The 27128-nt window shown below is 32.3% G+C and overlaps 1 protein-coding gene across 1 annotated transcript; it reads right to left on the bottom strand.

Moving 5' to 3' along the window:
- Window positions 1-1652: 1652 nt before the first annotated feature.
- On the bottom strand, window positions 1653-26165 carry LOC108767988 (uncharacterized). The gene is made up of 3 exons (XM_018518162.1): window positions 25263-26165; window positions 24854-24969; window positions 1653-10972 (listed from the first exon to the last, which is right to left on the bottom strand). The coding sequence occupies exons 1-3, from the start codon at window positions 25359-25361 to the stop codon at window positions 1714-1716; spliced, it is 9474 nt and encodes a 3157-aa protein (XP_018373664.1). The 5' UTR covers window positions 25362-26165; the 3' UTR covers window positions 1653-1713.
- Between the last annotated feature and the right edge of the window lie 963 nt (window positions 26166-27128).

The following is a 27128-nucleotide window of genomic DNA, read 5'->3' as shown; positions in this document are numbered from 1 at the left end:
TTACTCTATATTGAATTTATAAGTTTATATGATAATTTGTTTTATCAAAATATTTAATATTATGAACTATATTAAACTTAAATTAATCAAGGATCTGCAATAAAGGAAAAATTTTATCTTTATTAATTTTATGTTTGAGTATTTATATCATATGGAATTAAAAAATCTAAAGTTCTTAAATATGATTTAAAAATAATAAGCATTATGACTTCGTTTATCTTTATTAAAATACAATTCTTCCATGATATATTTCTTTCACACTTTGATATATTTCACATGTAACAGATGTAGTTATGACTAAAACTCTAAATATATCAAAGTAGCACATAGGTCTTCCATTTTAGGCCTACTAACCATACCGGCCGTGTTCGTATATTACCAGTTGTCAATACAGTATAGTAACGGGAACTATAAATTTTTAGTACTGGCAGTCAACTGGTAGTAATATATGAACATGGTCCCTATACCAATAATACTAAGCGCTTATTGGACTATTAAATCGACTATTAAAGACACACACACACACGCGCGCGCACACACGCACACACAATTAAATCGAAACGGCGAAATAGCCAATAGGAAGGTTGTCGGCATTTCGGATCAGATAAAAGGAATACGCTACTTTGGTATATCTAAAGCTTTAGTTACGACAAATATATTATCACATCGCAATATTTAATTAATTGACAAGTGTTTTTCGAATCGTAGATAGTATTGTCAAATCTGGTATAAGAATATCAAAAACTTAAATATATTAACTAACTTAAACTAAACAAGAAATGTAATTGACTTGTAAGCTATTAACTATTTAGGCGTACAAATTATGTAATTAAATTAATACCTTGTGTTGTCTATATATTATTGTTACTTACACTTATATATCAGATAATACAATATTTTAACAAGGAACGTGTCTTTTACAGTTGACTATTAACAAAATATTAGAGAAAAAATTGTAAACTTCTAATTTTCTATGTTTTTTGCACAAATGCAATAATGAAGACATACATATATATTCATTATTGCATTTGTATGTATGTATGTATGTGTTTATATATGAAATGTGTGAATATATACAATTATATATAATCGCCAGTTAAATTAACGTAAGATCGAACAATTACACATCATACGATTGCACGTTGCAATTACAAACGTACCGGTATAGTTGTGAAAAAAATAACATTTCAAAAAGTTAAATATGATTACGCTCTTCAACTTTTTCGCTATTATTTTTTTTTCTATTAGCAAAAAAACGTAAAATATTAACACGAATTAAGATAAACGTCTCCAAAAAAAAAATGACCGGACATGTACCTATGTCCGGACACACACATAATTTATTATTAATAATAATCTCAAATGCTCTTTTTATTACAATATAATTTAGTTATATTTAAAAATTACAATTAAATTTTTAATTGTAATTGTATTTATATTATATTTAAAAAAACATTTGAGATTAATAATAATAAATTTTGTGTAAGTGTCCGGACAAAGATACATGTCCGGTCACTGGAACGTTTACCTTATTATATATATCTTATAACTAATAGAAAAGTTTTGTTACGAAAATAACACGTCAATATAGTTTTAGTTTTAAATACATGTAACAATGAATACTGTTTAATTGAGAAATGTTTTGATGCTAACAATATGTTAGCAGAAGATTATTGTAGAGTATTTTAAGATACAAATATATATAGTTTTATACTACTCATCGATACAGATAATCGAATTACGACCCTTGCATTGCTTGTAGTGTTCCGCGTTCCAATGCAAAGACGAACAACGTTTCGAGCAATAATGAGCTTCCAAGCAAGCCTGACAGTATACCATACTTTTGCGTTTGCAACGTAAACAGAGCCTATCGTCTATCTCATTCGAAATTCCCAAATTGTCATTTATATCCAACGAGTTTTCATCATTTTCAGTCAACGACTCTGAGTTATTTTCAAGAAATGCATTTATATTTTTCATCTTCTCGAATGATGATGGCGATATACTCCTAATGTTCAAGATACTCGGCATGCTATTGGAGTCATCGCTTTTCAGGGAAATATATTCGATATCATCGGCGTCAAGAAAATCAGTTTTGACAGAAACTTCTTTTTCATTTACATCGAGAAAATCGTCTCTGTGAAAGGAACTAAGTGCACGAGTGCGCGATTTTCTATATTTTTGTTCGGATACATGCTTGAGTTGTTCATTGATTACTTTAATACCACTGTGAGTATCCATTTTCGCTTTTTTCTTTTCTATATATTCAAACTCTTGAGTGTCTGTATTTGTCGTTTCCTCTTCTATAGCTTCAGGAAGTTGAAAGTAAATCGACTCTGTTGAGGTGTCTTCAATACTTGATAGATCTCCCGGATCTCTAAATTTTGATGACATTTTCTGAAATCCGACCTCCTCTATTTTTAATAGTGATTGCTCACTATCTTTGTTGTCTATTTTAATAATACTAAAAGTATCTATTTCTGCTTCTATATCTTCAGGAAGTTCTTCAGCGTTTATTTCCATCTTGTTCTCTTCTATATCTTCAGGAAGCTTTTGAGCGTTTATTTCCATCTTTTCCTCTTCTATATCTTCAGGATATTTTAAGTAGATCGACTCTGTCATGTTCTCTTCGACATGCAATGTGTCTTTTGAAACTTCACGATTTGATAATATTTCTTGAAACTCGTTCTCCTCTGTTATTGATAGTTCATTATTTTCTTTCGTTGTATCTTCATGTTTCTTTATGGTATTGATCGATTGTATCACACTTTCTCTCACATTGCATTCATCTTCAAACTCCAATGATACATCCTGTAGCTGCATATTCTCTATTTCTAACGACTGGTGTTCATCGAATTCCTCAATGTCTTGTGCTTCAGCTTTGAAATCTTGATATGTATCAGATAAATCTGCCTTAGCAATGTTTTTGAGAAAAGAGAATGATGTTACTTTCGTAGAATCGCAGCTTATCGTATCAAGTAGTTCTATTGAATCTTGTGATTTTAAGTTATCAAATAGTTCTATTGAATCTTGTGATTTTAAGTTATCTTCTTCAAAAGACGACATCTTATCGCACTGAGTTTGCATCTCCGCACTTTCGTCGATATACAGTTTCCCGAAACTTTCAAACGTTTCAGTAGAATCATTACTACGTTCATTCGTAGGATCTTGTTGCTGTATACTTAAGCAAAATTCTAATGTTGCTTCGGCGTGTTCCTCATCTGCGATATGTGGCTTCGATATTTCGGTAGATTCACATTTCTTTCCGAGATATTTTCTCGGAGATATCGATTCCTTTATGTTGTTTGACGAGGACGATTCTGAAATATGCAATATATTCAATGAATCAGACTGTATTTTTGTGGAATTTAATATTTCAGTATTCTCTTTGACGTTATCACGCATTCCATCTCGTAAATTTTTATTGGATATTTCGTTATTGGTATTATATACTATTTTATTTTGGTTTTCCATGTTATACTGAGCTCGTGATGTTGCATCGTTTTGTTTGCTACTATTTAATGTTACAATGTCAGAAGTTTCGCATACGCTTTCCATTTCTACATTACTGAATCTCTTATTTATATTATTCGTCGTAATTTCTGATTGATCTTTTGTATTCTTAGTTGGCACATCCTGTAATAAATTAAACAGTAGATTTTTTTTAAGGGAGGGATCATATAAACTTGTCACTTTCAGAGATTCGTTAATTTTCGCATTATCTTGCGTTTTCGTTTTAAAATTCTTGGCAGACACTTCTGTGATCAACTTCTCTTTTGGCGACAATGTTTCTGCATTCCAAGATTCTTTTTCTGTATCGATCAATAGATTTTTTTGGAATTGCTTCTTTAATGTATTATTATCTTGTTCTTGTAATCTTGTGTCTTTTGGAAGGGATTCCTTAGTTACCACAGACGTACAAGGTGACTCTTCATTTGACGCTTCTAAATTAATCTTTACCGCCGTAGATTTTGGACTCTTTGAAATATTCGGATCAATACTTTGTTCCGATTGTTTTTCTAAAATCCTATTATATTCTAAACTATTTTCATTGTCTTGATTAAGTTGAGTCTTCGTTAACTTGTATATGGATGTTTGTATTGTATCCTCTTGTAATGTTGACTTGTTTTGTGACGTATTATCTTGTGAACTTTTTTCGACGGATTTTTCAACGGTCTGTGATTCGTTTATTATGCTCTTTATGTAATCATCTAAATTCACGTACGAGTAAAACAATATTATTCTCTCACTATGTACTCGTCCGAATTCCTGCTCGCTAAGCAAATTTTTTAGTTCATCCCACATGATAAAATACGATTTTATTTGATCACGCAATAGAATTTTCTGAATGTCCGTTAGAATCGCCAGATTATTAGAGAACGTAACTTTGTTTCTTTGCTTTTTTTGTTCGATTGCAGACAAAAATAACACTGCATCATTTTTATTGGGAGATATTGTAGACATCATACTTTGTAAGACACTCAATCGTTGTATAGAAGACCTTGTGTTTTCCGAAACAGTGCCAACACTTTGCAATCTGCTGCATGCGCTTAGAATTTCTTGATGTGTATCTTGTTGCAGATTCATAGATTGTGCCTTCTTTTGCATGCGATTTGTATTTTGTGACTTGGCCATCTCTCCTTCTTTATTCAGCACGTTTTCTTGCACATTTTGTGTATTGTTAATCGATAGATTAATTGGATATATAGATGTATCTTTGGATATTACATGCTGGCTTGTTACGGTTGTACTGTTAATTGGATTTTTTGATGTGATGTGTGATTGTTTCGTATTGGTTGTAGGAGGCATGTTTGCATTCCCTCGATTTACTGGCAATTTCTGCTGCAACATGTTTTGTTGTACATTCTGCGGGATATCATTAATCGATAGATCAACTGGATATGTGGATATATCTTTGGGCAAGATGTATCTTTGGCTTTTTTCGGTTGTAGTATTGCTAACTACATTTCTTATGATATATGACTGTTTCCTGTTGGTTGTAGGAGGCATACTTGTATTCCCTTGATTTACCGCCAATTGCTGCTGCTGTATCTGCCACACGTTTTGATTTGGCAAAGTATTCTGAACGGGATGCGTTTGTATGTTGGAATGTGCAGATTGAGATACAATAAGATAAGTTTGGTTTGGATTGTATTGCGGAAAATATTGCGTTTTTCCTGAAGATATTTGAGATACTTGTGGACTGCAGCTTGCTTGCTGCTGATTCACATTTGTACTCCCATGTCTAGCATTTTCCATTGCAGCGTTAGTTCTTGAGGTATCAGGATTTATCGTGAAAGATCCAGATAAGTTGATATTGTCACAGCCTGGCATAGTCTGGCGTATTCCAAGAGAATTATTTTGATTTGTCATAGGCGATGAATAAGCTGCTGTTCTTGAGTTTATTTGCGATGTCTGAAGATACATTTGTTTCTGTTGTTGCACGTTATTAGCAGCAGATGCGGTTACAGTATTGCTAATTGTATTTTGTTGCAAGGTGTGTAATTGTCTCATGTTAGTTGTAGGAGACACGTTTGCGTTTCCTTGATTTACTGGTTCATGCGAGCACATATTAACATTCGATGATGAAATATTATTCATAATTAGAAAACCCTGTTGAACGCCAACATTCAATATATTTGCTGGCATATATCGGCCTTGTATCGGATGACTCGCATTTTCTAAAGATTGTTGTTGATTAGCGTTCGGCATACGTGACTGTGCTGTAAATGGTACATAAGACATATATGATTGATGAATATTTGGCCTAGGTTGTCTCGAGTGTGGTACTTGTGTAGAATTAGCCGAATTTCTGACCAACTGCTGCTGGTTGATGTTTGAAGTCGTTGGTGCCAGACATGGCATTGTTGAAGACTGCATGAATGTGTCACGATTTAGCATTCTTGTATCTGGAAATGAAGCATTTCTCGAAAATTGTTGCGCATTAACATTCGACATTGATGCATTTGAAAGTAATCTGCTAATATTCGGATATTGTGACGAGTTTTGCTGTGAGATGTGTAAGTAATCATAACAAATTTGCGCATATTTCTTCAATTCCGAAACTGTCACTGGGTGATTTTTTGGCATATAAAAATTAACGTAAATCAGCGTGCTGTCAATATCCTTCATATGCAGCCACGTTTTCAAGTTTTCTAAGTCTTGACTTATTTGTTGCATAGTTATAGATAATCTTTGTACGTAATTTTCAGGAAAATTTATTCTTACATGATTATATTGATCAAGACTGCGACAATGTCCAACATTGTTGCAGATATTTTTTATTGTAATCTGTATTAAATTTCTGAGAGCATTGTTATTATTTGGAGTATTAACTTCAACCGGTGCAACCGCGGAACATGTATTAGCTGAGGTGTACATATGTTTAAGAGTGGTGTTATATGATGATGGTGACGGCCGTTTGGATACTGACTGAGATGTTGATTGAGGAAATGTAACTCGAGGAGGTACTAATGAAGGACGTCCTAATTGAGAACATGTTGATTGAGGAAGTATTGGTTGAAAAGCTGTCGATTGAGAAGGTGCTGGTTGAAAAAATGCTGATTGAGGTGCTGATTGAGAAGATGTTGAATGAACAGTGGTCGATTGAGATGCTGACTGGCAGAGTGCTGAGCATACACTCCTTGGAATCGATGCAGTCAGATTCACAGATTTCTCGATACACTGATAACTAAGTTCCGCAATAGAACGGACTCGTACTTTCTTATGTGTCATATCCGAGGAAGTTTGTGATAACTGTTCTGCTACATCAGGCATGTCGTACGCAGCTTTAATTGATTCAAGACTATTTTCAGTCATTATCTGCGGTTTCTTTCTCTCAACAGACAATATTTCAACTTCTTTAACCTGATTATGCTCCACCACATTTTTAGTTCCCTCTAAAGTTGTTTTATCTTGAAAATTTTTTTCTTCGTTTTTCTGTTTGTCGTTTGTAACAACCTTTTGTGACCGTTTTTCCAAATCAGACTTAGTTCCCTCTAAAGTTGTTTTATCTTGAAAATTTTGTTCTTCGTTGTTTTTCTGTTTATCGTTTGTGACAACCTTTTGTGACTGTTTTCTCAAATCAGATGTATCACACGCAAGTCTACTTGAGTCAAGATTGTTTTCAGTTATTATTGGAGTCGTTTGAATGAAAGATTGAGTGCATTCATGTTTTTCTTTTTTGTCATCATAGGCTATTATATTTTTATCTTCGTTTAAAATTGGACGGTCTTGAGAATTTCGTTGTTGAGAATGATTTTCATCATCTTTAGTAGTAGGACTAGAATCACATATGATTTCGTCAGTCTCGGCAGTAATATTATCTAATGACGTATTGTTTTCTTTTTCTTTTGTATTTGTGACCTTGCGATCAAACTTTTCAGATGTTCTATTATCCATCTGCAAAAGTTCATTAAGAAAGCTCGGATTATCCTTAAGTGTGTGTAAGTTTTTGATACATGTATTTACTGCAGACCAAGGTGCTTTTAATGAAAATTTCCGTGATACTCGAGATTTCAATTTGGGTTTTATTTTTATTTCTACTTCAATATCACTACTGTTATCATCATCTGTTAAGTGAATGTCCAATGAGCAATTATCACTATAATTTGATTTGCTAGATGAATTTGGTAATATGGAAAAAGAATCATTACTTTTTTCTTCCGAAGAATTTTTTTGTAATTTTGATGTTATCATTGAAAGCTGATCAATTGTTTTTTCGTCTTTCCCCATGTTATCGTTACTTGATAATAAATTTTCGACATTTTTTCCCAATATGTCACGGTTGTCTTTTTTATCAACATTGTACGATGTCGATTCAAATGTAGACATGATTAACAATTCCAAATTTGATGTTGCATTTTTTTGCATATTTTTGTGTTGCGCTAAATCAATACTTTCGACATTGCGCATTTCTTGATTTTTTTGCAGATTTTGTACACTTACCTCTTCCACTTCCTTGTAAGTGGTATCTACTTTTTTCTTTATATTTTTATTTAAATATATATTTTCTATACTCATATTTTCATCTATATTTATTTCAATCATGGACGGTATATTATGTTTCGCGCTAATATCACATTTACTATTATTTTCCGTGTCAGTTGACGAAGAATTCTGTATGTCCTCTTTTTCTGCCGAGACTACATTTCCTATATTTTTTGATTCGTTAGCTGACATGTTACGCTTACATATTGATGTTCTATTTTTTATTTCCTTATCTTTTGCAGTATCGTGCATAGAGTCATACTTTTCGACATTCACAGCGGAATTAATTTCGTACTCAGAGTTGCATGAATTATCGAATTGTACTTCAACCGGTATTATACTCTCTATATTTTCCTGTGAATTATTAACAGGTGTATCACATTTATATGTTGATCCATCTTCTGTCTTTTCGTCTGTTACAATATTGTGGGTGGAATATTTTTTGATATTTGAAATGGAAACGCAAGAAGGATCGAAATTTACTTCAGCCGGTATTGCGATTTCTATATGTTCTTGCAAATTAGATGTGCTGTGTTTATATATTGATGCTCCATCTTTCTTTTCACCTGATATAGTACTATGTTTAATGTATTTTCCGGTATTTACAGTGAAATTGCATGAATTATCGGCCATCACTTCAAGCGGTATTGCGCTCTCTATATTTTTTTGTGAATTATCAGGTAACATGCATATCGATTCATCATTAATTGACTCGTCATGATTTATCTTCTTTTTTATTATAATATCACATTTTTTGGTTCTTGCAATGGAATTCCCTAAATTATCAGACTTTGTTTCAGCTAGTATTGCGTTCTCTATATTTTCCAGTGAATTATTAGTTAACGTATCATTTGTACATATCAATGCTTTATTTTTTATTTCTTTTTTTGTTACAATAACATTTGTAGCACAATACTTCTTTGTGCAATTAGAAGAATCGCTTGAGTTATCAGATCTTACTTCAGCCGATACATCCACATTTTCTTGCAAATTATTAGTTGACATATCATAATTACATACTGTTGCTCCATCATGTATATTCTTTTCTTTTGTAGCATACTTTTCTTTGTGTGTAGAGGAATCGTTTGAATTCTTAAATTTTATTTTATTCGAGATTGCGTCCTTTTTATTCTTTACGTTTTGCTGAGAATTACTATCTGACATGCCATGTTCACAAACCAATGCTTCTTCTTCTACTTCCTCATCTGTTGTAACATTGGACGGAGAATATTTTTCGGTGCATACATCGGAATCACATGAAATATCAGAGTATATGTTGTCTATATCTTTCTGTGAATCATTAACAGAAGTGCTTACACGTTTACAAATCGATACCATTTCTTCATCTGTTGTAGCATCGTTTATATCATCAAACTTTTCGGCATATGTGCTAGAATCGCATAAATTATCTGAGTTTATGTTCTCTGTATTTTGCGAATTGTTAGTTAACATAGCATATTTATCTAACGATGCACTATCTTCTATCTGTTTTTCTGTTACGGTATCGCGCAGAGCGTATTCTTTGTCGGATACAGTGGAATCGTATAAGTTGTCGAACCTTATTTTATCTGGTATTGCTCTCTCTATATTTTTCTGCCAATTATTAGCCGATAAATCATGTGTCAACTTATTTCTTTCAAAAATATATCCTACCTTTTCTTCTGTTATACTATTATGTAATGGATCATCAAACTGTTGTTTATTTTTCTTTAGATTCAACAGAATTTCGCGTTCCTCTTCACTTTCACTTGTGTCGGTATCGAAATTGCCTCGAAAACATTCGTGAAATTTTGTTCGTATCTTTATAATCTTCATATTATTTTTTTTCCTATGTCGTTCCCTTATTCGCTTCAGGAATTTAGAACTTCCTCTTTCTGTTATCATACATTTCGTACTCTGCTCATTTCTTTCATTTGCTGTGTGAACCAATTCATTGTCGGATAGCATTTCGTAGTGAGATGTTCCGATAGTACTATCTGCTACTACTTTTTTTGGTGACACATTCACTTCATTCTCCTTTGGTTTCTTTATCAACGATATATTTCGATCTAAATTTCCGGAACGTATCTTTCTTTTAATTACTGTTTCAGAATCTGTTTCAATAGGTTGACTCTCCGTTTGCAGATTTTTAGATTCTAAATACATTTTTGCTTCATTAACATTTTCCTTTATGGGCGTTTGATGTAATAATGTATCGATATGTTCAATTGACTTTTCCAATTTTTCTGAAGTAGACACATTTTGAATTTTACCTACGAAATTAATTACTTTTACTTTTGCATATGTTTTCGATTCTGAAATTATTGCGTTGCTTGAGCTAATATTACTTTCAAGGATATTATTAGTTTTAGATTTATAGGAATCTTCTTGTGACATATCTAATAGTTTGCTTTTTACTGGGAAAAACTCTTGCCTTACTTCACAGTCTTTCTTTTCCCTATGTTCTCCTCTAAAAACATCTTTCAAGGGATCGATACTACTTTTAGGGTCTGAATGTTCCTTCAATTGAAATGGCACAGTTGTATCTAATGATTTGTTTATAAATTCATGAACAACATTTTGTATGTGTTTGTTTAGCGATTCATCTTCCGACGAGGAAAAACTAGGTGACGCTTTAATAGCAGATTTTTTTGCAAAAATATCTCTATAATTTGTTGATGTAACATCAATATGAGAAATGTTTGTTACTACTTTTTGATTAAAATCTTGTTTAGTGCCATCTGACGATTCTTTTCTGAACAAATCACACTCTTGAATCTTACTCTGACACGTTTTATTAGCGTTTACCACATTAATCAATGGTATTCCAATAGCAGCGTTTGAAATTTGTGCGTCGAAAGTGTGTTGAACAATATCTTGCGAGTTGTCTTCTAATCTATTGTCTTCTAGTCTGTTGTTTTCGGCATCGTCTCGGTGATTGGTTTGCAATCTTTCCTTGTGGATCGGAACGAAATTACTATGCGATGATTGCAGTAACTTCTTTCTGAAACATAAAAATGTTCAAAAATAAAAATATATAGTAATTGTAAGTGTATTATAATAAAAAATGTGATAAATATATCGAATAGGGAAGTCCCCCTATGACCTTGACTTTGATATATGTTGTTAAGATCATGATTGTGAGTAATCTCCAACAGAGTTTAGCCGTCGTTCGTTATTCGTTAAAAGGTGTTGTTAAGAAAAGTTTAAAAAAATAACATTTCTTTTCTACTATATAAAACAAAAATTCTCTGCTTTAAAATAGATTTCCTGCTTTAAAAACAAAAATTTTCTTTGAAAACGTTATTTTGTTATATAATTTTTATTTTTATATAGTAACGCATAGGGGCGCACGACTTTTTACGCTTCTTCTTCTATTTTCCCTAGTTGGTTTGTCGACCCTAAAGAAGAGTCACAGTACCATGCGGTTCATTTGGATCTTAGATCCTGTGATAACCTCTGCGAGGAGATAGAGGCTTCATTCTTTCTACGCTTCGTGTGAAAAGTTGTGCGTCCCGTAGCAGGGGGGAAGTGGGATAGACTTTGCCTCACGTAGAAAGTTATACTCGCCTAGTCGGTTCATTCTAAATCTCCCACCTGCTCAGAGTCAACCTTTCATACAAAGCGGAGAAATAACTACAACTTTGATTGTTAATAAGTTTTTAACGGATAAATTTTTAACGAGTGACGGCTAAAACCTGGAAGATGGAGTCGTTTGCATAGAAAGTCGTACGTCTCGAAGCAGAGCGGAGGTGAGGTAAAAATCGCTTCGTAGAAAGTTGTGCAACAATCCTTATATTGATTAATTCATTTTCACTTAAATACGAGGGCAAATTAATAAGTACCCGTGTTTCAAAACAGGCGACGTTGCTGATGCAAGTTGGCATTACCATCGTGTACTACCATCTTTCAAACAACGCCATACAAAATTTCAGAGTGATTCATGCAATAGTCTTGATTTGACAGCAACTCGTAGTGAGCGTGTTTGATGTTTTCCGATACAGTGGAAAAAGAGCAATATCGATTCATGATTCGTTTCTTATTTTTGGATGGAAAAACATGCAAAGAAATAAAAACGAATTTGGATGCCGTCTATGGGAACTCTTCACCATCTGTGACAACCGTCAGATATTGGTTCAACAAATTCAAACGTGGTCGTTCGTCTGTTTTTGATGAGGAGCGCCCGGCAGACGTGGTTACTGAGGAAATCGTTGAAAAAGTCCACGACATGATTCTCGCTGATCGCCGAACGAAAGTGCATGAAGTAGCAGAGGCCGTAGGCGTATCGTACGGAACGGCATTCAATATTTTGCATGATAACTTGGGAATAAAAAAGCTGTCGGCCCGATAGGTGCCGCGATTGCTTACGGTGGACAATAAGCGGATGCGGTTATCAATTTCAAAGCAGTGTTTGGAGCTGTTCAAGCAAAATCCGAACAAGTTTTTGCGTCGAATCGTAATCGTTGATGAAACATGGATTCATTACTACACACCGGAGACCATGCAACAGTCGAATGAGGAGGTCATCGCTGAAACAGAGAGAGACCTATTTTGCAGAGTTCGACAAATCGTATTTTTCTGGGAGGTTAAAAAAGTGGCAGAAGCGTTGGGAAAAGTGTATCCTCCTAAAAGGGGATTACGTTGAAAAATAAAAAATTTTTGTGAAAAGCTTGCGTCTTCATTATTAACACGGGTACTTATTGATTTGCCCTCGTAGATAATTGAATCAATAATTAAAAGTCCCTATAATAGCCAACACTGGATAGTAGTATATACATTAATTTATTCAATACTACATTAATAAACTCTATAAATGTTTCGACCTACTACAAACATTGAAACCTGAATAGAACCCTAACCGTGAGGGTCAGAGCAGATTAATAAATAGATAAATAGATTTAATATAGAGAATAAATTAATGCGCACACTACACACTATCCAGTTGGTTCTTATAGGCACTTTTAATTATTGATTTATTTCATTAGAGTCTATATCTTCACATATTGTAGATAAATGATTGAAATAGCAAAAAAAATATATATATATATATCTTGTTTAAGAAACGAATCAATTCTGCTACGCAATATGTACAAATTAATATTATTTACAATATAATTAATAGATTAAGTATTAGAGCTCGGTTGAGATAAATCAGTACAATCAATTAATGCCTATTCCAGCCTATTTCGGATCCTTATTAATGCTCCATGTAAATTGTCTGTAAACTACATTTTGTCAACAATTTACATGAAGCATTGATAAGGATCCGAAACAGGATCGAAACGTCTGCGTTTATAATTATGTTGATTTAAATAAATTAATTTTTACATTGTCAACCTGTGTTAGCTCGAATAAAAGCATTAATTGATTATACTAATATTATTTAATTAATAATATTGATTTAATTAACAATGTACTAATTACATTAAATAACAAAGAACTCCTTTATTTTAGAGCAGACACTCATGCACATTGATTCCAGAAATTCATTGCTCAACATTTTGAAAAGTGAATGATGGTTATTACTTGCACACACGCGACTGCACCTGATTGAACCACGTTACATTCGATCAAGGAAGTCTTGGAATGGATAAGAAAGATTTTTACAAATCATCTGTTGGCAAAGGAATACTTGAAAGCGATACTTCGCTTTGAAGACTATTTTTTTTAGCGTCACCATTGCGTTTGGTCTTGGACGTTTCAGTCAGCAACTTCGGATCATTCAAGGATTTCTTGGGAATTTTGCATTCCATGATGCATCAAAGAACGAGAAGCGTTTGATTTCGGATTTTTTCACAAATATCGCGTCAAAGATAGATACTTTCCCGTGAACGCATGCTAGTACGACGGAACGTCGCAGTGTTGTTCTCCAACAGGGGACGACAGAATGTAGCAACACTGACTTTTTTACAAGGAAATTTTTTTACTGTATCATCGCAAGACCTTTTTTTTATTCGTACCTACCTTCCAACGTCGAATTCACGAATACAATGCGCGAACGAATCGATGATACTCTCCGTCGTTAAAAGGAAATTATGCGGTTGAAGGACATAATTGCTCTGTGCCGTGTATTATCTTTCTGCGCGTAGTAGTATGTCGGACGAATCGAATATCGCTGAAACAACGAGATTTATGCATCATTGCAGCGAATCTAATATTCGCTGGAACTCGAGACTAGTTAATTTCAGAGAAATAAGAATTTCTTTGCTTCGGCTTTTTAATCTTATTCAACATTTTTTTCTTTCAAATTTAATATTATATTTGGTAAATATTGAAAACATAAAATGCTAATTAACGAGATAAAAGACAGAAAAATATAAGGTAAATGTTGAGATGGAGGGAGCCAGCGTCGATGACATATGTTGTTAAAATTTATGTTGTCATGACCCTGAGTGACTTCCAACAGGTTTGGCGACAGCCGTCGCTCGTTATTCAATGTGGAGGAAGCCAGCGCCGACGAAAACGTTAGTTTCTCATCTAATTTTTGTTTTTATATAGTAGCACATAAGGGTGCACAACTTTTTTTTTTTCTATCCGAATCGATTCTCATCCCACCTCCTCCCCTACCAAGAGGGAAGACTTTCACCCTCCTGTCAAGGGACGCGCAAAGCGATTTTCGAGGGATAACTTTGACAAAGGGGGGAGGTAGAGTGAAAGTTGTGTCACGCGGAAAGTCGCACGTCCCTTGACAAGAGAGTGAAAGTCGCTTCGCGTAAAAAAAGTTGTATTTCTTGAATTCGTCCACTTATATCTTTCCCTATCTAAAGTTATCTGATTCTTCATAAGTAGGATAATAATTATTAACTTTGACTAATAATAACTTTTTAACGAATAACACGCGATGGCTAAAATCTGTTGGAAGTCACTCAGGGTCATGACAACATGTTTTAACAACATATGTCATCAACGTTGGCTCCCTCCATCTCAACATTTATCTTATATTTTTCTCTTTTATCTCGTTAATTAGCATTTCATGTTTTCAAGATTGCCACAGAAAATGAATTTTAAATTCCCTGACTTTTCCAGGTTTTCCAGATGAAAATGGAAAATTTTCCGTGACTAATATAAAATATGTAAATTTTAACATTGAGTGCATCCAGAAGCAACGACCGCTCACTGAACAAAAAAAGGATTAATCTATTATTAATATGTTTATACTTATTATAATTCGTAACGTAGAATAACTTTGTCTACTAGATGATCTTTAATATCATATTTCTTACTTATTTTTATTACTGTTTATTATTTCTCTAATACCGTGTTTAGGCCGTAAGGTTATGTAGCGCTCAGTGAGCGATGGAGCAACTTAAAATTACGCTCCACCGTTCACTGAACGCTACATAACCTTACGGCCTAAACACGGTATTAGAGAAATAATAAACAGTAATAAAAATAAGTAAGAAATATGATATTAAAGATCATCTAGTAGACAAAGTTATTCTACGTTACGAATTATAATAAGTATAAACATATTAATAATAGATTAATCCCTTTTTTGTTCAGTGAGCACTCGTTGCTTCTGGATGCACCCATTTAGACTTAAGGATTGTAGGAAAGCTATATTATTAAAAGTGCAAAAAAAGTTTACAAGGGAACCTCTCGAGATGACAAATTCTGATTTTAATGAAACTTGGTGAACTTGTAGCTTACATAAAGAGATGAATTTAGAAAATATCAGTTGCGGCCCAAAAACGGTTTGAAGGGGTGAAACCACCCCTAACATACATAGCGGTTTTCAGCTTTTTCCATTATATCTCGAAAAATATTTAAGATATAAAAAAATGTTTTATACAAAAGTTTTACAACAAAATCAGCTATATTCATTTGCGTTTTCAGAACAATTATTTATCAATTTTTTGTCAAAATTTTCGAAAAAAATTGTTAAATAATTATTCTAAAAAAATACCATTGACGTGAGTCAATATAAATAGAGGTAATTTTAATGTAAAACTTTTGTATAAAACATTTTTTTATATTTCGAATATTTTTCGAGATATAATGGAAAAAGCTGAAAATCGCTACGTTAGGGGTGATTTCACCCCTTCAAACCGTTTTTGGGCCGCAACTGATATTTTCTAAATTCATCTCTTTATGTAAGCTATAAGTTCACGAAGTTTCATTAAAATCGGAATAGTTTTCGAGATATAACGGAGAAAGCTGAAAATCGCTTCACACATGAGGCCTGATTTCACCCTTCGAAATGTCTATGACCAAAGAAAATGATAAAATGCTATCATTTCCACACCACCTGTCATGAGGTAGATAGCATGATGCGCTTTTTTATAATGGTTTCCCCAGTAGGTCTATTCCACTCTAATTTTTTTATGCACGAATTATTCCAAATGCCGTTATTCCTCCGTTGACTACTTTGGAACATTTAAAAATTTATATATTTTTTTTAAAAAGATTTATTATTATTATATATATATATAGATATATTTTATTATTATTACATAAAAATATATTCGCGCGAGTAATATTTAAAAAATGCTTATCAAAATATTGTAAAATTACAACATCCTTCTCCTCATTTTTCTCAATACGTCATTAATTTAATGATGCAGTTAAATCATTTAACTCAAAAAGATGTTTTAATTTAACTCTATAATTTATTTACTTACATACATTAATGTGAACGTTACTTATGTTGAAATAAGTACAGAAATGGACTGATTAACATTTTAATACACATGGAAGTAAAAAGATAATAAAATGTTATTTAACTCAAGAAACTCGGGGTTACCATTGCTCCTTTGACATCTAACAGTGATGAGTTACGGTACCATATATTTCCTGTAATATATAAGCACATTTTTTGTTATAAAGAGCAATGAATGTATTTATTATAAATTTTAAAACTACTTGTTAATCTCGTTATTAATACCAACATGATTATTATATGACAAAATGTTCGCAATTATGATACTCTTAAAAAAAATGCTGCATACAAAAATATTGCTTGCACCAGGAACATCGTATTACAGCAGGTGCACCACATATGTAGTAGTGAGGTATTTCTTGAATATCCTTTCCGTTAAAAAAAATCTACTGGAGTTTAGAATTGTGGCGGCCGATTCTTCGATGTATCCACTTTTATACCAGGCATATTTAAAAAAATTATGAAATCGCGGAGAAGGTAGTTGTATGCGTTAACCCTTTGGTCTACAACCACGAGTGAGACTTGTAGTAAGGAATTTGGTAAATGAGACTCGTGGTAAGGAGTCTGACTCGTGCTTATTGTTTATGGACCAAATTCCTTACCACGAGTCTCACTCGTGGTTGTAGGCCAAAGGGTTAAAGATTGTAATTTGATGATATTATTTCTCAAATGTAAATTAATATCGTAATTTAATACCATAACGCGATCACTGAAAGTTCTCACAAAGTTTTTCCATAGTCTAAATCCATAAACGTCAAGAGGTTGAATCATTCCCGTTGTTTTCTTTGGTATAAAGTTAAAATTCGTATATCTTTATCTTTTTTTGGTATAAATTCTTGCAGACTTGCAGGACAATGTCCGCTCCAAGAATCTAACAACAGCACACTAAAACTTTCAGTTGCGGGTACAAATACATTTGTAAACCAAGACTGAAAGTGTTGTGTAGTTAATTTGCCCGATTTGGATGCTGCAATGTAAACATTTGCAGGTCTAAACAAACTTTCCTCTACGCGTGGTCCGAAATTTCCACTACCCTCTTTCAGTACCAAATAGAGAGGCGATTTCAATTGTCCGCTTGCAGAAATTATGGGCATAATTGTGTAACTATGCGCAGTTGCCGATAGTGATTGAGCTATACTTTCAACTGTTTTAACACCTTGCGTGGTCAGTGTTCTGCCTGAATGTAATTCTGAATTGAATTCACTTTCGTCTGCATTATATATATTCTCTAGTTCAAAAAGATTTATATTAGATTTTACGGTAGCTATGAATTCCTGACATACAATTTGTAATTGCTCCTTATCTCTTTGCGCAGAACGACTTACAAATTTTGTTATTTTTCTTGACACGATTCTATATTTTCTTTTAAAATTTAAAATTCATGTTGCACCAGCCTTAAATGAAGAAAGATCGATTTGGTTTCTAGGGCCCATCGTCGTAAGTCCATATCATGAATAATTCTTTTTTCGTCATCAGCTTTAAAATTTTGTAAGACATATTCGGAAATATATAACATCTTTTCTCTGGGTACCTCCTTTTTGTATGTAATGTTCCTATCGATATAGTTACCGCAAAGACTTCACCTTTTTAAAACGATGTTTTACCGTTGATAAGGAATACCGTCCCTTTTTTGCACTTTTCCAAAATTCAACAGCGCTTCTCTTATAGCCATCATTAACAATTTCACGTTCTTCTGAAATACAACTATCTTCTGCTTGATCATCATCTTCATCTTCTTCAAGTATTTCTATTTTATAATCGTCGACAAAATCTGCATCGAGTAAGTTTGATTTCCAATAATTTTCAAATTCTAACGTAGTATCAGTATGAATATCACATGACATTTCATTCATTGAAGAGTGTATAATATCCTTTATCACATCGCGTAATTCAATTTCTTTATCATTTACAGGTTTTCCGGAATTTTTGAACACTTGTACCATTTTAAAGATTTGCACTGTGTGACTTTGACTTTGCACTTGAATTATTCGTTATTCTTGCTAATTATGCCTTATACTGAAACTATTGCAAGAACTTTGTGATTTATATAGTAATTTCAAGTGACTAATAATCAAGCGACTAATAATCAAGGACTAATAATAGATAATATATTATTATATAATAGATAAAATGTTTTTCAAGCACGTATATCACATATGATGTACGTGCTTGATTAATAATATTAATCAAGCGACAATAGCGTCATTTTTATATTACATATGATGTACGTGCTTGATTAATATTATTAATTAACGGGACAGTAGTGTCTTTTTATATCACATATGATGTACGTGCTTGATTAATATTATTAATCAAGCGACAATAGCGTCATTTTTATATCACATACGATGTACATGCTTGATTAATATTATTAATTAACGGGACAATAGCGTTATTTTTATATCACATATGATGTACGTGCTTGATTAATATTATTAATATTATTAATATTATTTATATAATAATATACCGTAACTCATCACTGTTAGATATCAAAGGAGCAATGGCAACCCCGAGTTTCTTGAGTTAAATAACATTTTATTATCTTTTTACTTCCATGTGTATCAAAATGTTAATCAGTTTATTTCTGTACTTATTTCAACATAAGTAACGTTCACATTAACGTATGTAATTAAATAAATTATAGAGTCAAATTAAAACATCTTCTTGAGTTAAATGATTTAACTGCATCATTAAATTAATGACGTATTGAAAAAAATGAGGAGGATATTGTAATTTTACAATATTTTGTGTGTGTGTGTGATAAGCATTTTTTAAATATTACTCGCGCGAATATATTTTTATGTAATAATAATAATATATCTTTTTATAATAATAATAAAACTTTTAAAAAAGATATATATAAATTTTTAAATGTTCCAAAGTAGTCAACGGAGGAATAATGGCATTTGGAATAATTCGTGTATAAAAAAATTAGAGTGGAATAGACCTACTGGGGAAACCACTATAAAAAAAGCGCACCATACTATCTACCTCATGACAGGTGGTGTGGAAATGATAGCATTTTATCATTTTCTTTGGTCATAGACATTTTGAAGGCCTCATGTGTGAAGCGATTATCAGCTTTCTTCGCTATATCTCGAAAACTATTCTGATTTTAATGAAACTTCGTAAACTTGTAGCTTACATAAAGAGATAAATTCAGAAAATATCAGTTGCGGCCCAAAAACGATTTGAAGGGGTGAAATCACCCCTAACGTATATAACGATTTTCAGCTTTTTCCGTTATATCTCGAAAAATATTCGAGATATAAAAAAATGTTTTATATAAAAGTTTTACAATAAAATTACCTCTATTTATTCACGTCAATGATATTTTTTTAGAATAATTATTTAACAATTTTTTTTCGAAAATTGACAAAAAATTGATAAATAATTGTTCTGAAAACGCGAATGAATACAGATGATTTTGTTGTAAAACTTTTGTATAAAACATTTTTTTATATCTCAAATATTTTTCGAGATATAACGGAAAAAGCTGAAAACCACTATATACGTTAGGGGTGATTTCACCCCTTCAAACCGTTTTTGGGCCAGAACTGATATTTTCTAAATTCATCTCTTTATGTAAGCTACAAGTTCACGAAGTTTAAAATCAGAATTTGTCACCTCGAGAGGTTCCCTTGTTAGTAGCATAGTAAAATTTTGGGTGCAAATTCAAGCCAGCAAAAAATAAATTAGTTTTGAAAAAAAGAATGCAGTTACGATGAAAAAGAGGGATTAAATAAAAATATTGAATAAAATATAAATTTGAATTATTTTGTTAAAATCGTTTAAAGTGCGCAAGTTTTGAACTATAAACGTCAGATATAATATTTAAAAAATTATAACTAGACATCGGATTATACGCATTTGCATATTTGTATATGCAAAATGCTTATAATGAGCTGTTCGCAGCATTTTGCATATAACAATAATTTTTTTATTGAAAATGCATAAATTAAGTCATTTCTTTTTTGATAGTGTATATTTATGTATATTTTGGTCTTTTTTAATACATATTTGCATGCATATTTTAACACTTTGATTATGCATATAATCCGATGTCTAATTATAACAATTATTTGGAATACGAGCAGTTTAAGGAAATTGTGAGCAAATTTTAAAATTCCAGACTTTTTTACATTTTTTCCTGACCTTTCCTGGTTTTCCTAGTTTTCCAGGTCTGTGGCAACCCTGGTTTTCTTATAATAAATATCATAATCGTCATAGCCTGCTAGATATCAAAGAAACAAAATTATCCCTCGAATTAATGCTTCTATGTATACCTATGTCACAATGTAAATCAATCCACTGCTGTGATAATTTCAAAATTACAAACATTCATATTAGCGTATGCACTTAGTAAATAACAAACTATAAATTTAAGTCAAATTTAATATTATAAATTAATAATATTAAAGTAGAATGGCTACGAGTCAAACAATAACTTTTAATATTGACATTTAATACAAACATATATTTCTGTTTATCGAATATTAAAAGTTATTGTTTGACTCGTAGCCCTTTTACTTTATTATTATTATTAATTTATTATTATTAAACCATATTATTATTTATATATTTTAATATTATAAAATTTTTAAATTGTTTAACTTCATTGTTTTAGTTAAATTAACTAAATATATTGAATAAGAGTTGTGGCGCGATCGATAGAAATGATTTAAAATGTAATTCAAATTGGATATAATTTGATATGAATTTAACAGTGTCTTGTTAATATTTCATAATAATAAAATTACTAGTACGAAAATTTACTATTGACAATAAAATTTATGCAAAAAACTTATTTCCAATCCATCGAATTTGTTTTGTTTTTACATGTGGAATGGAGAAAATTGCGAGATGCGCTTAAAAATCAAAATCCACCAATCCGTCAATTGAGTTTACGGCATATCAGTCTCCGATAAAGAGGCACGCACATTCGTTATTGATAATCATTTATACAATACGAGCTATGCACAGGGCATCCTTAAGTGTATCCATTCTTAAATGCATTCATTACGTTCCCATGCATCTTCCATTACTTACTATTTAAAAAATTTTTTATATAAAAACAAATATATACAGGGTAGCTGTTTTTGATATGCGTTCGTGTACAGGTAGAATGAATTTAAATGTCCTATATTATTTTGTAATTTTCGCAATAATTTACGACAAATTAATTCTAAAAATCGCCGAATGAACGTGTATCCACCCGGGTTCCCAAGGGTTGAATGTACATACATTCATAGGTCATGACTACTAAACGGGGAATTGTTTACATTTATTACAGACGGCAACAATTATATATGAACAGTGAAAGAAAACAATTCCTAAGCTAGGTGGTCGGATCACGCTGTGCACTTGCATTTAGCGGTAGGTCGGGCGAACATGCGCTCATTCGGTCTGTAGTGATTGATTTCTCGTAATTTACAAAGATTGCAAAATAATACAGCACTTAGTAATTTGCTTTCAACTCATTGCCAGTTTAATCCTCTCTATCTACACGCTTTGTCTAAACTTACCGGGCACTATATAATTATACTTACGAACACTGTTATAAATCTATAGTGTCAAATTTAAGTCGCCACTGCTCCTACTAAATAAATCGTTATTTTATAAAAAAATTGTTTAAAAGTCCGAAGATTCTTCTCTTTCCTTAAGGGTGGCAACACGGAAAGAATGTTTTGCTGAAATATCTAAAAATTTTACTAAATACAGATCTGGAAATAATTTTGTTGAAACTTTAAAATAATTATGTAGAAAACTCAAGTATGAGTAATGCTGCAAGAAAGTTTAATAACTTCTAGCAACAAGCTTGAGCGTCCTACACAATTATTTTATCAATAATGCAATAAAATTATTTTCAGATCAGTACTAAATTTTTTAAATATTTTAGCAAAAGCATTTTTTCCGTGAAACAGAAAGTAGATTCTAAACTCTACGTAAATATGTACTAAAATTACACCGTTATTTATTAGGTGTTAAACTTAATTCCTGCCGTTTTCCGTCTCCAAAATTGATTTGTTTCGAAGGGAAGATGAATGAATACCTTAATCAAAGTAATTTCCTCCATTTTCTACTTTATTAATAATTAATAATACTTTATTAATAATACTTTGATTAAGATATTTCCCTTCGAAACAAATCAATTTTGGAGATGAAAAACGGCAGGAATTAAGTTTAACACCTAATAGCTTAAACTTTATGGCCCATCATTCAGAATCCACTTTTATCAATAAATATGTGCTTATGTATGAAATTGTATAGTAACGTGAACTATGTACCAAACATACACTAACATCGTAAAAGCGTATTCTGAATACAGATCTAATTTATTAATGTAGATACCTTTAATTATTATGCAGACTCAATGGCTACCCTCCGGATAATAATGAATGAATGATAATATGCTATTAGACGAACTAACAACGCTAAACAATTATCCGTATTTAGAAATATTCCGTAGCATTTCACACCAATTATTATTAAATATTTCTTTCTGTTATCAATCGCACCTTCGAATACAAATAATATCGTCGTGCAAAGAGCTTTACTCGATCCTACGACAACAGTGAAGAAGTAGCGGACGTCTAGTCAACACAACAGTTCCGTTCAAACTGTCGGTATTTCTTCAACCCTTGAAACCACTTGAGACCATCGTGGTCGCACTGGGAATTGGGACTCTCATAAACATGAGGAAGAAGGGCATATGATACAAAAACCAAGGCAAAAAGTTACAGCGGTGGGAATGAATTCTTTCATCGCATACACAATCAAGGACCTCTTTCTACTAGACTTAAATGTACGTATCTATCTTTGAAACTCTAAACGCTTCGAAAATTCAAAAATCTTACCTATAATAAATTAAATGTGAAAAAAAATGGAATATACATGTATGCAAAAAATGTTGAAGTATTTTTTTTAAAGCAAGATAATGCCAAGCTTGCATAATAGCGTTTAAATTAATTTGTTACTATGTATGTACATGCCAAGAATATTTGAAAAACTTACTATCTGTAAAAAATACTTTCTATGTACTGACTCACATTTTTCCATAAATGTTTTTCTCGAAATAAATCTTAATTTAAAAAATGATAGGTTTAAAAAAGATATATATATATCTTTTTTAAATCTATCATTTTTATAAGACACAAGATATGTATATTTACAGAATAATGTATATTATGTCTCTCGTTTTATAAAAATTATATCTTAAACGTTTTATGTGAAGAAAAAAATTTGTAGTTCTAAAAGGATATAAGAGTGCATCCAAACCATTGAACCGAATATCGAGCCACGAGCCGAGCCTACGTCCAATCTATATCCAATCTATATTCATAGTCAATAATTTGATGTTAATCTGTAATATATTCGTTTCGATAATGTGGATGTAAGATCTTTGTGGACACAGGCTCGACTCGCGGCTTGATGTTCGGCTAGATAATCTAGTAACACATACTGTGAATAAAAGGGTTGGAAATCCATACAGAGAGAACTGTAAAAAGATAGTCTGGACGCATCTTAATAATACACACACCTTAAAAAAATAAATATTAAACAAAAAATATTAACAACAATTTTATTACAATTTAATTTTAGAAATTTAATTTAACAATTTAATTTTAGAAAAATAATTCCCTTGTAAAAATCTTACTAATAAATGAAAGAAATGCAGAAGAATTCGAGGGATACGGTTTCACTTATTTGTACTCTAGTTCGAAAAACGTAAAATACTTCAGTCACAAAATATTTTCAAATTATAATTAAATTAATTCACAATAATTAACTCCTAATAATTAGCAGTTGCTACATCTTGTTATTATTTACGTCTCGTGTAAAAAAATCAAAATCACTACCATATTTTTCTCAACAGAAACGATTCCCTTCTCATTTTATGCAAAACTAATATGTCATAAACTGCGAATGAAGCGTAACTACAAATGCGATTTACAGTCCAGACTCTGATACAACATTTATATTAAATTGAGTATACATTTACGAACGAACACCGAATACAAAAGTTCGTTATTGCTTCAACAAATAGCACAAGTTAAACACTTTATGCTGCGAATACTGAATCTGATCAAACGCTCGGTGTAATAAAAAAAAAAGCAGCAAGCTTACAAACAGAAATATAAATGTCCGTTATTTGCATTCGCTACGTGTTCTCATTGCTAACGTATACCCCGCGGCTTTACAGAAAATTGAACAGAAACTTACCTATAACAGGAAACAGACAGTCGTTTCAGAACCACGCACGGCTTCATCACAAGCTGTACTAGTCCTGCTCGTGTCGCCCGCTTTGATAATCCCAGTTTCCGCAAATCATTCTTTAGCTGAAATAATTATTTTGTGGTCAGATATTCCATACATATTCAAGGTTGCATCAAATTCTCTACCGCCAAAAATAAATTTTTACAGTATCACTTTCTACACAAGCTGAAGCTGAGAGAATAATGAATTCACAACAAACAAAAACGCACAATGCTGATGGAGAGACTGTAAAGTGTATAAATTGTATTAAAGTTGTTTGTCGACAATGTCAACATTTCATAATAGGTTAGATTAATACACGTCTTAGTCTCGCTAGATTTACTACGTAAAATCGGCAATAAACAAAAATTCGCACCTTGACTAGCAGCATACGACGACGATTTTCGTCTCCGTGAAGCCATCTCTTCAACTCGAAGTTGTTAAACATATAAGCCTGCTCCTTGTATTCAGTCATTACTCGCACGGCTAAAATAATTTGTCACTGATAATTCTCTTTTGGATAAGCAAATTTCTCCCCACTCAAGCTCAGAAATCACAGAGCAAACGTAATAATCCTTATTCCTTATTCTCGAGCACAGCGGTTTACACACACACGGTCCGAAGGAACACGAAGGAACTGAGCTACCAGGAAAAGAACTAGCGAGTTTATACGTGCCTAATCAGTTCGACGATTGGCCAATGTGGTAACCGATGAAGGACAGCGCTAAGGAGACCGCAAGATACCGCTGGCGCGATCGTCTTCTGTTTATCGCGAATCGCGACTGTCCCTGAGACCTCTACTTTCATTTGTATTGTAGGTAGATTATATGTAGATACAAATGTCATTGATGTCATGTACGCCGACGCAGGACGTTTTATTTCTGTTTATTTCTCACTGATCTCACTGATCTAAGTGTGAAAATTGGAGAACGGAAAGAAAGCAAATTTTCTACCTGGAGGTTTTATACCCGAGGATTTTATACCTGAGAAGAGGTAAGTTATATACCCAACAATGTCCTTTTCAAGAAATCTTATTGTATTTCGAATGGAATCGTCCAAGGAATATTGAATGCTGTATTCATTTTTCTTTTTTTGTCTTTTTCTTTTCTTTTTTCACAAAATTCCTTTACTTTATTTATCGTTATTTGCATTTTTTCTTGAACTTTTTCGGATTTGTCCAAGGAAAGTAAGCGTTCTTAAATATAACCCTTTTGGTATGTAAAAAATACACGTAGGGAAACATATGTATCTTTTATTTTTACCAATAAAATTTTATTGAAATGCATCTATATTATGCGAAAGTTTGCACTGCAAATTTCGTTAAACTAACTTTTATAAATTTTTAAACAATAAATTTTAAATCTTTGCTCGCAAACGTTTTCTCACAATAATTTTGCGTTTCACGTGACGCATCACAAATGAATTTGCAACTTGATGTAACTTGAGATTCATCATGGGCGATGCAGTAGGCTTATCATTTCTAACGATAACAAGATTCTTTGCACGTCTCGCTTAAGCGTCTCATATTTCTCTCCTCCCCTCCATAAAATTTAATATCGTTGTGTTATTTAATATCCTTTCGATAAATTATTCGTATATTATATAGTACTGTATTTCTCGTAATGATGTAAATGATATATCGTTTATTCGAAGCTGTTTTGCTCACCCTTTTCTGCACTCGATATACAGCAAAAAAAGTAATCCGGATTTCGGAACTATCTGCCGATATTGTTGTTCCTTCACCATCTGCCCACGCAGAGAAATATTCTTTTCTTTATATTATTATAGCATTTTATAACAAAAAATAAGATAGAACAATACGAGCCGTAAATATTCTTGAAGAAAGTATTTAGAAATGTTCAGACTAAAATTGTCTCTCCGCACGATCATATCGTACCAGATACTTCTCATAAACACTGTTGAATCACTATTTATACTACTAAATACAGACGTATGCAGTTGACCGCCGAGAAAAATCTGACCTGTAGATATATATCGTTTCCGTGTGTGTTATCTGCATACCATATAAACTTCCGATAACCATAGCATCCCTTTCGTTTCTTCGTTAACCGATCTTCGTCGGACTAACGGATATACGACACATAAAAAAAAAGAGATGAGTCATCAAAGATATGAGTCATGACGAATTATTCCGACGTAGAAGGAAACCTAGCAATTATAACATGCAAAAGTGGATATTTCTGTTCTTATTATATATATATATATATATATATATATATAT

This window comes from Trachymyrmex cornetzi, unplaced genomic scaffold (genome assembly GCF_001594075.2).
Source record: "Trachymyrmex cornetzi isolate Tcor2-1 unplaced genomic scaffold, Tcor1.1 scaffold745, whole genome shotgun sequence".
NCBI lineage: Eukaryota > Metazoa > Arthropoda > Insecta > Hymenoptera > Formicidae > Trachymyrmex > Trachymyrmex cornetzi.
This window is presented reverse-complemented; position numbering and strand designations above follow the sequence as displayed.

Excerpts from the sequence above, each read along its gene's own strand:
- LOC108767988 (XM_018518162.1), bottom strand. The coding sequence starts at position 25,361 with ATGACTGAATACAAGGAGCAGGCTTATATGTTTAACAACTTCGAGTTG. Across the intron at positions 24,970-25,262 it reads GTCGTATGCTGCTAGTCAAG|CTAAAGAATGATTTGCGGAA; the intron begins GTGCGAATTTTT and ends TAATTATTTCAG. Across the intron at positions 10,973-24,853 it reads CTGTCTGTTTCCTGTTATAG|AAAGAAGTTACTGCAATCAT; the intron begins GTAAGTTTCTGT and ends TTTATGTTTCAG.